This window comes from Alosa pseudoharengus, unplaced genomic scaffold (assembly GCF_046254945.1).
Source record: "Alosa pseudoharengus isolate Yale_2024_CS ecotype anadromous, Long Island Sound unplaced genomic scaffold, YU_APseudo_1.1 YU_APseudo_1.1_scf_30, whole genome shotgun sequence".
Classification (NCBI taxonomy): domain Eukaryota; kingdom Metazoa; phylum Chordata; class Actinopteri; order Clupeiformes; family Clupeidae; genus Alosa; species Alosa pseudoharengus.
This window is the reverse complement of record NW_027468719.1, coordinates 820,192-833,427: the sequence shown is the minus strand read 5'-3', so window position 1 is coordinate 833,427 and position 13,236 is coordinate 820,192. Positions and strand designations below refer to the sequence as shown.

The 13,236-nt window shown below is 42.6% G+C and overlaps 1 protein-coding gene across 1 annotated transcript; it reads left to right on the top strand.

Moving 5' to 3' along the window:
• Nucleotides 1–738: 738 nt before the first annotated feature.
• On the top strand, nucleotides 739–12,697 carry LOC143101202 (uncharacterized). The gene is made up of 10 exons (XM_076264618.1): nucleotides 739–818; nucleotides 1,608–1,676; nucleotides 1,931–2,605; nucleotides 3,315–4,016; nucleotides 4,266–4,961; nucleotides 5,531–6,238; nucleotides 7,778–8,485; nucleotides 8,960–9,664; nucleotides 11,401–12,027; nucleotides 12,192–12,697. The coding sequence occupies exons 2-10, from the start codon at nucleotides 1,655–1,657 to the stop codon at nucleotides 12,440–12,442; spliced, it is 5,094 nt and encodes a 1,697-aa protein (XP_076120733.1). The 5' UTR covers nucleotides 739–818; nucleotides 1,608–1,654; the 3' UTR covers nucleotides 12,443–12,697.
• The last annotated feature ends 539 nt before the right edge of the window (nucleotides 12,698–13,236 follow it).

Sequence of the window (13,236 nt, the reverse complement as noted above, 5' to 3'; positions counted from 1 at the left end):
TTTATGTTACTATACACCAACTGGCCTGTAGGTGGCCGGAGACAGTTTTCTGTGAATATCTCGAGAACCGTAGGGCCTAGGAGGTCCACCTTTTTTTTTATGTTGGTCTTAAGGGGGCATGTCAACCCATCCCATTACCACTTATTTCATGTATAGCGCCACCTAGTTAAAAATTAAAAAGCAAAAAATGAGGTGTTTTCATCACAATATCTCTGGCTGACAAGGTCAAAACTACACAAAAATAAAAGTGTAGGATCATTATGACACCCTCCGAATGCATGCCAAGTTTCGTGAACTTTCGTTCATGGGGGGCCTTACAATAAAATAGTTTATGTGTACATAAACAGTTTATGCTTGTCCCCTGTACTCAGAAATCTGGCGCTAGTTAGCCAATGCTACCAACACAGTGTTTCGTTGTGGTGCCTCGGGCATCGGCCTAGCCATGCAAATAAATCACTCTGAGTGCAGGGGATAAGCCGAGATGAGCTATGAGACATACATTCACACTCGTTATCATGTTTCAACACACTTTAGGTCAAAATCACACCGGAATTATCCTTTAAGAGGAAGAAATGTGTGATTGAGACATGAGGGGGTTCAGGGCAGATACAGAACATGTCCAACTCATCATGTGACTGTAAAGAATGTGTCACATCGAAACATGATACCAGCGTCATGCTGTCAAACAGGTTTTGGTCCTCTTTACTGGAACACACACAGAGTGCACTGCAGACAGAAGCAGCTACTATGGTGTACAGTATGTGAGACTAACACTTCTTTGGATTTCGGAACTCTGAGGAATGAACGATATAGTGAAGGTAAGACATTTTATATATAGACTTGGTGTGAAGGCTACATTATACAACTGAAATAAAAGAAAATAAAAGAAACAAAAACAGTAAAAAAAACATCAATGTGTTAATACACATGCTTGTAAAAACCGGAACCACTAGCAATCAACAGCCATTTACTCAAACAGGAAGATACGCAAAAGATAATGCCTTCAATCAGGAAACACACAGATACTGATTTGGATGAGGTCAAAAACCATTCCTTGTTTCTAAATAAAGGTAATATGAGTATGATTAACATTACATGATCATTTCAATTCACAGTAAAATCAACATAGTATTTTCTATTACAGTTTTTGTCAGTCTACACACATTTTCAAAACTCTACACAAAACCCAGTATTGCTCACACAAAATGCAAAATGCCTCAAATCTCCAGAAAAATGACACACCACATTCAAAATGTCATAAAAACTCTAAAGCAAGCATTCGTCTCACATTATAAATACATATTGTCATAATATGACATTTTGGATACATGTTACTCTTGTGAATGTACCCGAGTTGTAATTGTTGTATGTCTGCTAAATTAATAAGTGTAAAATATTTAGTGCAGCTATGAGGGATGGCAGTATGGGGTGGTTGAGACACCACTCTGAAATATTTTGAATTTGGCCTGCATTTTGAATGCTGGTTGTGAAAAATGCTACCCATAACTATTAAACACCATTCTGCTGCTATGTTGTCCATTAAACACAATTATGCTGCCATGCTGTTCATTTAAACACCATCATGCTGCCATGTTGTCCTCTTTCAGTGTGAATGCGGTCATGACATCTGAGTGATCTGAGTAAAACTGAAGAGATGGCTGCAGGGGGATCTACTGGTGAGTCCATCACTCTGATACCCTAATAGAACATGTCCATCACTCTGATACCCTAATGGAACATGTCCATCACTCTGATACCCTAATGGAACATGTGTATTTGTTTTCAAGTTATTTTTCCTGTTGTGAATAGTTGATATGACAGTGAATCTATTATTGTTTCATTAATATTGTTTCATTAACATTTGGGGAGCTCAAGTATTTTCTAAAAGCTTAACAGTGTGTGTTGTTTCCCTGTGTTGGCTCATGATCAGGTGATATCCCCAATCTCTTTGACTTGAGGATTGTGCTGCTGGGGAACAGTGAAGCTGGGAAGAGTTCAGCAGGAAACACCATCCTGGGCAGAGAGGAGTTTGACCCTGATGTGAGAACACTGCAGTGTGTGAAGAGACAGGGAGAGGTAGCAGGGAGACAGGTCACTGTGGTGGACACTCCTGGATGGATGAAATATAATGAATATTTTTATAAGGACTTTCCTATCCTCCTGAAACAGGAGATTGTTCTCAGTGTGACTCTGTGTCCTCCAGGACCTCATGCCTTTCTGCTGGTCATCCATGAGAACATGAACATCACAGAGGCAGAGAGAAATGCCACATCAAACCACCTGAGTCTTCTGGGCCATGGAGCCTGGAAACACTCTCTAGTTCTGTTCATCCAGGAGACTCCTGCAGAAGAGAAAGGCTTTGAGGTTAAAGGGAAAATGCTCCAGTTGCTTGTAAAGAATTGTGAGAACAGATATCATGTCCTCAACATTAAGAGCAAAGATAATACACAAGTCACAGAGCTGCTGGAGAAGATAGAAGAAATGGTGGCAAGAAACAGTAGACTGCACTATGAAATAAATGTTGAGATATTGCAAAAGGTTGAAGAGAAGCGGAGCGAAGAAGAGAAGAGAGCAGAGGAGAGGAGAATGAAAATCCAGAGACTGGGTGAGTGAAATTATGTGAAAAATAATATGTAGTAAATGAGTAGGGATGGTGTTAGTGTCCTGGTTAATGAGGTGGACTAGCATGCAGTTGCCTGAGAAGTTGTGAATTCAATATCTGGCTTCCATCGTTGTGCCCCTGATCAAAGCACTTAACCCGGAGTTGCTCTGGGGACAGTGGCCCTTATAATGTAATGTAATTGACTTTAAACGCACTAATGATGTATTCAGTGTAGCCCTGAGCCTCCTTTTGGTTTACACAATGGCTGCCGTGTGAGTTGAAGTGGTCCGTAAAAAGACTTCCAGAAGTAATATTATACATTGAAGCAAAAGAAAATTGATAAATGTCATACAGGTAAACTTTTTGTACTGAATTTCACATCTAAGTTGGTTTGTAAGTCCAGACACCATTAGGCAGATATGATATCCAGTCTCTTCCTTATCAGAAGTTTTACCTCCATGAGCCTACACATTCTACAGATACAAAACAGTAACAATAATAGTAAGGAGATGAACATCAAGGCACTGTGACCTGCAGGTTATGACATTTAAATCAACTCACACGCACACACACACACACACACACACACACACACACACACACACAGACACACACACACGCACACACACACACACACACACAAACACACACACACACACACACACACACACACACACACAGTCATCTGCTGAAGTTCTTCATTCTCCTGCAGGAGGTGCACTGCTTTCAGATCTCAGAATTGTGCTGCTGGGATTTAAAGATGCTGGAAAGAGTTCATCAGGAAACACCATCCTGGGCAGAGAGGAGTTTCAGCCTGGACAGAGATCTGCTGTTTGTGTGAAGAGACAGGAAGCAGTAGCAGGTAGACAGGTCACTGTGGTGGAGGCACCTGGATGGAATGGTCGTGCGTCTTTAGCATTCAGCCCTGAGATGCTCAAAAGAGAGATTGTTCTCAGTCAGTGTTTGTGTGATCAGGGTCCCTATAGTTTTTGTTTAGTCATACGAGTGGATGCTGCTTTCACAGAGCAACACAAGACATCAGTTCAACACCACTTATTTCTTCTCAGTGAGAGAGTGTGGAGTCACACCATGGTGCTGTTCACCCATGGAGACTGGCTGGGAGACACAACCATCGAGCAGTACATTGAGAGTGAAGAGGCCCTGCAGTCTCTAGTAGAGAAATGTGGGAACAGATATCATGTCCTCAACAATCAGAATAGAGGTGATACTATGCAGGTCACACAGCTGTTGGAGAAGATAGAAAACATGGTCGCAATGAATAAGAGCTCTATCTTTAAAATGAGTGAAGATCTTTTACAAAACTTAGAGGAGCAGGCGAAGACGGAGAAAATCAGAGCAGAGAAGAGGATGATGAAGGTGAAGAAACAAAGACAAGACCTCAGGGCATCACTGGGTGAGAAAGACTCTCTCATTGTATTAGCGTATTTGTATGATATAACTTTATCCTGTTAAATTATTGGGTAAGTAAGTAAACTGTTGAACCACAGCTGAAATTAGCATTTATAATCCAGTAATGACTATTTTGATAAATTGACTATTATAAAGAGAATGTGTGGTAGACATTTAACATTGTTTAACCATCACATCATGACATGTTGACTGCTAAAACATGTATTATATATTTTTTTAAATTCCCTAAAAGATCAAATACATCAGTCATCTCTGAGAATTCTTCTTTTGGGATTCAAGCATGCTAGCAAGTCTTCAACAGGGAACACCATCCTGGGTGAAGATGTGTTTGATTTGTGTTCTATATCAAAGTGTGAGAAGAGAGAGGGGGAGGTGGCAGGAAGGAAGGTCACTGTGGTCAACACCCCAGGCTGGTGGTGGCAATATGGCACGGCTGAGGCTCCTGAATTCCTCAAACAGGAAACTGTACTGAGTGTGGCCTTGTGTGATCCTGGACCCCATGCTCTCCTACTGCTCATATGTATTGATGTCTGTTTCACTCGTCAATACAGACAAGAAGTGCAGCAATATTTGACACTTTTCAGTGGGGATATCTGGAGTCACACCATTGTGCTGTTCACCCATGGAGACTGGCTGGGAGACACAACCATTGAGCAGCACATTGAGAGTGAAGAGGCACTGCAGCCTCTAGTACAGAAATGTGGGAACAGATATCATGTCATCAACAATAAGAATAGGACAGGTGATCAGGTCACAGAGCTGCTGGAGAAGATAGAAGAGATGGTAGCAGGAAACAAAAACTGTTACTTTGAGATGGACAGAAAGAGACTGGAGGAAGTGAAGGAGAAGAGGAGGAATGAAGAACAGAGAGCAACCGAGAGACTGATGAAGGTGGAGAAGCAAAGACAACACCTCCAGTCACTGAAGCGTGAGTTGTATTGTATTTTCTGTGTTTTGTACTAAACAAACTGAGCTTTTTCATAGCAAAAATAAATGTTCAACAATCTTCATAATTATCTAGTTTATGAAACATTGAATCAAATATATCTTAATATTAATTATTATGTCCATGGAAGAAATTAGTAAAATAGTACATTTAGTGAAATTGAAACAACACTGTGCATTGCCTTACACTTGATTGGCTAGTTTTACCTGCCTGTTATTTTTGGTTTTATCAAATTAATTTTGATAAAACACATGTGCCGTTTCCACTAACCATCCAGGATGTGCACTACAGTTCTTTGTTCCGGGGCGTAAGTCCCTGTGAAAATGAAGGAAAAGTTTACACATCAGGCCATTGTCAGCTGTATCTCCAAAGATGCACCAACATTTAGCAGTGCCATTGGGGCAGTAAGTGGTGTGTACAAGGTGTACATGAACTTTAGGTGGTTAGCTCACTAGATTTAAACCAAAACTCCTTACTGCTGCTTAAAGTCCACAAAGTTCTTAAGATAACATGGTCATATAATGTCAAAAATATTTATATATTCTTTTCAGCAGGGAATTCATCCCCGCGGTCAGAGTTCAGAGTTGTGCTGCTGGGATACAGAACATCTGAGAAGAGTTCATCAGGAAACACCATCCTGGGCAGAGATGAGTTTGACCTGAAGAGAAGAACAGCTCAGTGTGTGAAGAGACAGGGAGAAGTAGCAGGCAGACAGGTCACTGTAGTCGAGGCTCCAGGATGGTGTAATAACTGCAACCTCAAAGACACTCCTGAGCTCATTAAACAGGAGATTGTGCTCAGCATGTCTCTGTGTCCTCCAGGACCACATGCTGTCCTACTTGTCATAGATATTGATGCCTCTTGCACAATTAAAGAAAGAACAAATATTCAGGAACACTTGGAGCTTCTCGGTGGTGTTGTCTGGAGTCACACCATGGTGCTGTTTACCAATGGAGACTGGCTGGGAGACACAACCATTGAGCAGTACATAGAGAGTGAAGAGGCATTGTGTCCTCTAGTAGACAAATGTGGGAACAGATATCATGTTCTCAACAATGAGGACAAATGTGACAGAACACATATCACAGAGCTGATGGAGAAGATGGAAGAAATTTTATCTGGGAACGGGGGCCATCACTATGAGATGGACAGAAAGAGACTAGAGGAAGTAAAGGAGAGGAGGGAGAAAGAAGAAGAGAGAGCTACAGAGAGAATGATGAAGGTGGAGAAGCAAAGATTACACCTCCAGTCACGGAAGTGTGAGTATTTAGCAATCTTCATCTCTTAGCATCTCTAGCAGTCTTTACTAAGAAATAAGTAAAATAGTAAAGTTGGTAAAATTGAACACTGTGCATTTGCTTTACACTTGATGGGCTAGTTTTTATCTGCCTGTTATTTTTGGTTTTATCTTCAAATTCATTTTGATATCATGCGCATCACATGTAAACACATAGCATCCAGGATGTGCCCTACAGTTCTGTGTTCTGGGGCGTAAGTTCCCGTGAAAATGAAAGAAAAGTTTACACATCAGGTTGCTAGGTTACGGGGACGCTGGCGAGACACGCCGCTCCGTCTGGCACCATGTTTTTGTTTGTTTTTATGTAATGTTCGTAATTTTATGTAATGTCATGTTCATTTTTTTTTTTTTTTTTTTTTTTATTGATTTGTGTAGTTAAATGTATTCTCTCTTTATTTACGTTATTTTTGATAGTTTTCGTGTTATTCTTAGTCCCTTTAACGGTACTGCTTCCAAGTCGGCTGATGTCGTTAAAGTTGGTCCATTGGGAGCTTGCTATGGCTAACGTTAGCTTTTGCCCTGGACTGACATTCTTCCATCCATCCATCCGTGAGCGGTGCTGCACTTCACTGTCTGGTCGAGGAGATTTCTCGGAACAGCTGGACCTAGATGCTACTCTGCTGCAGACCTGCGAGCTGCCATCTGCCTTGCCTGGAGTAGTCTGGATTGTGCTGCTAACGTTTGAAACTACGTTGAAGAACTGCAATCTCTCGGAGCATCAAACTGTCGCTGTCATAAGTCCACCGAGTTGCTGATCTGCAAGATCGCCCACGACTTCAGACGGTTATGCCAGAGAGGGTTAAAGCAGGAACTTTGGTTATGCTTCCAGTGATCTAGCTAGACTGCAGTCTAACTGTTACAAGTTAGGGCCTACTAACATCACTTATTGAAGGCCTGTTAACGTTAAATCCTCCGGTTTGGTCTGAAGACACAGCTGTACATATCATTGCCATTGGACTGAGTGGGACTAACGTTAAGTTAACACGGACTTTTCTTTATTTTAATTTCTTATTTATTTATTTATTTTATTACTTGTTAATTTTTGTTTGTTGTCTGTCTTATATGTCTACCGTTAGGTGTCTCGGGTACGCTGGCGATTACGCCGCTCCATCAAGCATCTTTTGTCTTGTGCGTCTTTTGTAAATTTGTTTGTTTGTCTTGATGTCACGGGAACGCTGGCGACTACGCCGCTCCGTCTGGCATTTTGTCTCAATGTCTAGTGTGTAAAGCGACCTTGGGTGACTTGAAAGGCGCTATGTAACAAATAAAATGTATTATTATTATTATTATTATCAGGCCATTGTCAGCTGTATCTCCAAAGATGCACCAACATCTAGCAGTGCCAGTGGGGCTGTAAGTGGTGTGTACAAGGTGTACATGCATTTTAGGTGGTTAGCTCACTAGATTTAAACCACAACTCCTTACTGCTGCTTAAAGCACCACAAAGTTCTTAAGATAACATGGTCATATAATATCAAACATATTTATATATTCTTTTCAGCAGACAAATCACCCTGTTTGTCAGAGTTCAGAGTTGTGCTGCTGGGATCCAAAGGATTTGGGAAGAGTTCATCAGGAAACACCATCCTGGGCAGAGAGGAGTTTGACCTGAAGAGAAGAACAGCTCAGTGTGTGAAGAGACAGGGAGAAGTAACAGGCAGACAAGTCACTGTAGTCGAGGCTCCGGGATGGTTCAGGAATGTCAGCCTCAAAGACACTCCTGAGCTCACTAAACAGGAGATTGTGCTCAGTGTGTCTCTGTGTCCTCCAGGACCTCACATTCTACTACTACTTGTAAGAGTGGGTATTCATTTCACAGAGGACAATAGAAGAAACATCCAACAACACCTGGAGCTTCTCGGTGGTGCTGTCTGGAGTCACACCATGGTGTTGTTTACCTGTGGAGATTGGCTGGGAGACATAACCATTGAGCAGTACATTGAGAGTGAAGGGGCCCTGCAGTCTCTACTAGACAAATGTGGGAACAGATATCATGTCCTCAACAATAACAAAAGTAGTGACATGACCCAGATTGCACAGCTGCTGGAGAAGGTAGAAGAGATGTTAAGAGGAAACAAACACTGTCACTTTCAGATGGACAGAAAGAGACTGGAGGAAACACAGGAAAGGAGGGAGAAAGAAGAAGAGAGAGCAACAGAGAGACTGATGAAGGTGGAGAGGCAAAGACAACACCTCCAGTCACTGAAGCGTGAGTATTTAACAATCTTCATCTCTAGCATCTCTAGCATTCTTTATTAACAATTAGTAAAATAGTAAAGTTGGTGAAATTGAACACTGTGCATTTGGTTTACACTTGATGGGCTAGTTTTTATCTGCCTGTTATTTTTGGTTTTATTTTCAAATTCATTTTGATATCATGCGCATCACATGTAAACACATAGCATCCAGAATGTGCCCTACAGTTCTGTGTTCCGGGGCGTAAGTCCCCGTGAAAATGAAAGAAAAGTTTACACATCAGGCCATTGTCAGCTGTATCGCCAAAGATGCACCAACATTTAGCAGTGCCAGTGGGGCTGTAAGTGGTGTGTACAAGGTGTACATGCACTTTAGGTGGTCAGCTCACTAGATTTTAACCACAACTCCTTACTGCTGCTCAAAGTCCACAAAGCTCTTAAGATAACATGGTCATATAATGTGAAATATATTTATATATTTTTTTCAGCAGGAAATATATCCCACCAGTCAGAGTTCAGAGTTGTGCTGCTGGGATACAGAAATGCTGGGAAGAGTTCATCAGGAAACACCATCCTGGGAAGAGATGAGTTTGACCTGAAGAGAAGAACAGCTCAGTGTGTGAAGAGACAGGGAGAAGTAGCAGGCAGACAGGTCACTGTAGTCGAGGCTCCAGGATGGTGGAGTAATATCAACCTCAAAGACACTCCTGAGCTCACTAAACAGGAGATTGTGTTCAGTGTGTCTCTGTGTCCTCCAGGACCACATATTATCTTATTGCTTGTAAGAGTAGATAATCCTTTCACAGTGGACAAGAAACAAATTATTCAACAATATATGGAGTTTCTCAGTGACAGAGTCTGGTGTCACACCATGGTGCTGTTCACCCATGGAGACTGGCTGGGAGACACACCCATTGAGCAACACATTGAGAGTGAAGAGGCCCTGCAGTCTCTAGTAGAGAAATGTGGGAACAGATATCATGTCCTCAACAATCAGAATATAGATGACAAGCAGGTAACACAGCTACTGGAGAAGATTGAGGAGATGGTAGCAGGAAATGGTGGACGTCACTTTGAGGTTGACAAAACTATTCTACAGGAAGTGGAGGAGAAGAGGAGACACCTCAGTACAAGAGTGGAGGACAGAGAGACAAGAGCTTACAGACAGGACGCTACTTTTAAATTTGTCATGGGTGAGTTGTTTATTACTAACGTATTTTCCGGACTATAAGTCACACTTTTTTTCATAGTTTGGCTGGTCCTGCGACTTATAGCCAGGTGTTATATATGACAAAATATATAATTTAACATGTTTTTAAATGTTAGTCAATAGTCAGTATGAATAGACATGTACCCTATGAAACATTGCCGTCTACAGCCGCGAGAGGCTGAGATCGGGAACTTGGTGAACTTGCTATACTGTAGGTCAGACATTTGAGGGGGTTCGGGGGTGTCACCACTGGGAAAATGTATTAAATATTGTTATGTAAATGCACAAGTTCTGCACACTTTCAGTCAGAGATTAGGGCTTGCACTATGCCTAAAACACACATGCGTAAATCCTCAAATTTATGGGCCAAGACGTTGGTTTAAGACAGAGAGTTAGACGTTTCTTAACTGCTTCCTTATGTTGGAATATGCAACATTGCACAAACATGTATGTAAGGGATACTTATGTGATATCTGCAACAGTGGTAGGCTACTGAAAACGGTTTGATATTCTGTTCATTTATAGGACTATAGTAGCTGGACACGTAGCCGACAGAAAACACATAGGCTACTTTTGAATTGGTGTGCTATGCGAGCATAACTCGAATGCTACACTTCAGTGTTTGCCTTGAAACAATTCCGGCATAATTGCTTTGAATGTTTCAGTCTCTCGTCCCCCATTCCTACTTTATATGTCCCGGTCAGCCAGAAAGGACGAATGAAACAAAATGCTCGTTTGAACGTGAACGGTTTTGTTCAGAGCTGAAAATGCAATTGTGTTTGACAAAGGGCAGATGTAAATTGCTAGTGACAAAATATTAGCTTTCAGTGTGGCGCGATGTCTTCGTTAGCCTACGTTTAGCCTACGTTTAATTAAAAAGTGGTTAATTCTCCCTGCTTCTCCCTACAACTAAACAGTGTTGCAAATTGTGTGTTTCCGTCACTCTGTCTCTTTCGTTGCTCTGATTGGTTTTTGGCCTCTCCTATTGCGTCCGAGGCATTTTGATCGGCGTTCGTTTGGGAACACCCTTTGGAAATGGGCTGTGAACGAACCTTCCCCAGACCCACTCTCAGTTACGACTGAGAAGGGTCTGGTTTTAACCGGGCTAGAATGGTAGAGGAAACAAATTTGAACATGCCAATTGAAATGTATTTTATATTTAATAGAGAAGCTTTGTTTTTGTAATCAAGTTTATATAGGACATTTAATACACAGGGGTCATTCATAAATTTAAATAACACATTTCATACACAAGGGTCATTCTTTCGGTTCCCCCAAAAACAATCGGTTTTACATAGCTCGAGTTGCTGCATCCAACAGCTAAAGTAGCCAGGCAGCTACAGTGCTATACTATGGGGGCATGAACATGGGGGCTCAGGAACATGCCCCCAGAGTGTAGCGCTGTAGCTACCTGGCTACTTTAGCAGCTGGCTGCAGCAACTCGAGCTATGTAAAATCGGGTAGAACACCCCCATCTCTTTCTACAGACTGCTGTCGGTACATTCCATCTATATTGCATCAGAGTTATGTTTATACTTTGTAGCAAAAAACGCAATTTTGTTTGTTTATCTTTGCGCTTTGTTTAGCATTGCGGTAGGAGGACCCCGGGAGCAAATCTTCTTTAGTGCTGCTTTAATAGCCACCCTACCAGAGAATCAGAAAATACTATTTCTGCTCACAGGATGATAATAATTAATAAATCAATCAATTATTCTACAGGTGAACTTCAGCCTCTCTCAGGGATAAAAGTGATGCTGATGCGCTTAAAATATGCTGAGAAGGAGATGGCAGGAGGAGGAACATTTGTTTATGGGAAGATCGGAGGATGTCAAATTTACATGACACCAATTAAGAACTGGAATCTACAATGGACTAAAGCAGATTTTGTGTCCAGGCTGTCTCTGTGTGATCCTGGTCCACATGCATTTTTGCTGAGTGTCCGCACAGATCTTCACTTTACTGAGAGAATAAGGAGGCAATTCCAGACACATCTGGGGCTTCTTGGGGACAGAGTTTGGGATCACGCCATAGTAATGTTTGACTCCTCTTATAGCCTGTCGGCAGACAGGAACATTGAGGAGTACATTGAGAGTGAAGGAGAGGCCTTGCAGTGGCTGGTTGAGAAATGTTGCAACAGGTATTTTCACTGGACAGGTGAGGAGAGCCTGCCAGGTGTGCTGAAGAAGATTGATGAGTTAGTGGTTCTCAATGGAGGAAGCCATTTCCAGTATAAGGAAGGGAGGACAAATGAGACCAAAGCAGCAGACAGGAAGATGGAGGTGCAGCAGCTGGTGGAACAGATAGAAGAGATTGAGCTGGCAAACAGCATGGAGACTCCCCCCGATAGTAAGTTTTATTATGTTATGTTCATGGTGTTGGACTGAAAGCAAACATAGTCTATAAGTGAGTCTGGCAGAAGTACTTCCCTCCATGAGTGAATATCGCAGAATGTCTGATATTTGTTCAGCTAGAAGATATAATGTCTAAGTGTGCATGCGTTTTGTTTTCAGTGGGTGGAGATGACAGGTCTGACATAACCTCCATGCCCTCAGCCTACCACACACACATCTCAGACACAGCATCTGAAGCCCCCTCAGAACGAGACTGTGTGATGTCAACAGCTACCAGCTCTGGGATTGGTTCGCTAAGGTCTGGAAAACTGGATGGACGCAGGAAACGTAAAAGATCAGCAGAGGAGGAGAAAGTCAGCAGCTCAGAACAGATCAGAGATCATACAGCAGGCTTGTTAAACTCGAATTAAGCAGTGGGACAGATTAATTGGAATGAGACCCCGTGGGAGCTGTCATTAACATTTTTCTGTTATCAGACTGTTGTAGGATAATATATCCTATACTGCACCCACAAATGAATACAAATCATGTACTGCTGCCATATTCTTTCTTTCTTGAAATACCCTGTCATTTTTTTCTGCACCCCCCCCCCATACACACACACACACACACACATACACCATTTCATCACACACTCACACACACACACACACACTCCATTACCCCCCCAACACCCTCCCTCCCCCACACACCCCATTAATCCCCCCCAACATACGTACACCCCCTCCCCCCAACACACACACACACACCATACCCACACATCAATCCCCCCATACCCTCCCCCCCCGACCACACACACACACACCATTTCATAACCCCCCCCCCACATCCAAACACACAGCATACCTCCCCCCTTACACACACATACACCATTTCATCATCCCCCTCCCACACACCTCATTACCCCCCACCCCACCCCACACACACACACAGGTACACCCCATTACTCCCCCCCCCACACACACACGCAGACACCAACACCCCCCCCCCCCCCCCCAACACACACAAACTCACATACCATTACACCATACCCCCCCAAACACAAACCATACCCACACATCAATCTCCCCGTACCCCCCCCCCCACACACACACACACACCCAAACACACAACATACCCCCTCCCCACACACACACACACAACATACCCCCTCCCACACACACCATTACCCCCCCCCCCCCCCCCCCCATACACACACACACAA

Coding starts and splice junctions, on each gene's coding strand:
- LOC143101202 (XM_076264618.1), top strand. CDS start 1,655: ATGGCTGCAGGGGGATCTACTG. Junction 4,017..4,265: donor AGACCTCAGGGCATCACTGG/GTGAGAAAGACT, acceptor ATTCCCTAAAAG/ATCAAATACATCAGTCATCT. Junction 12,028..12,191: donor CATGGAGACTCCCCCCGATA/GTAAGTTTTATT, acceptor TTTTGTTTTCAG/TGGGTGGAGATGACAGGTCT.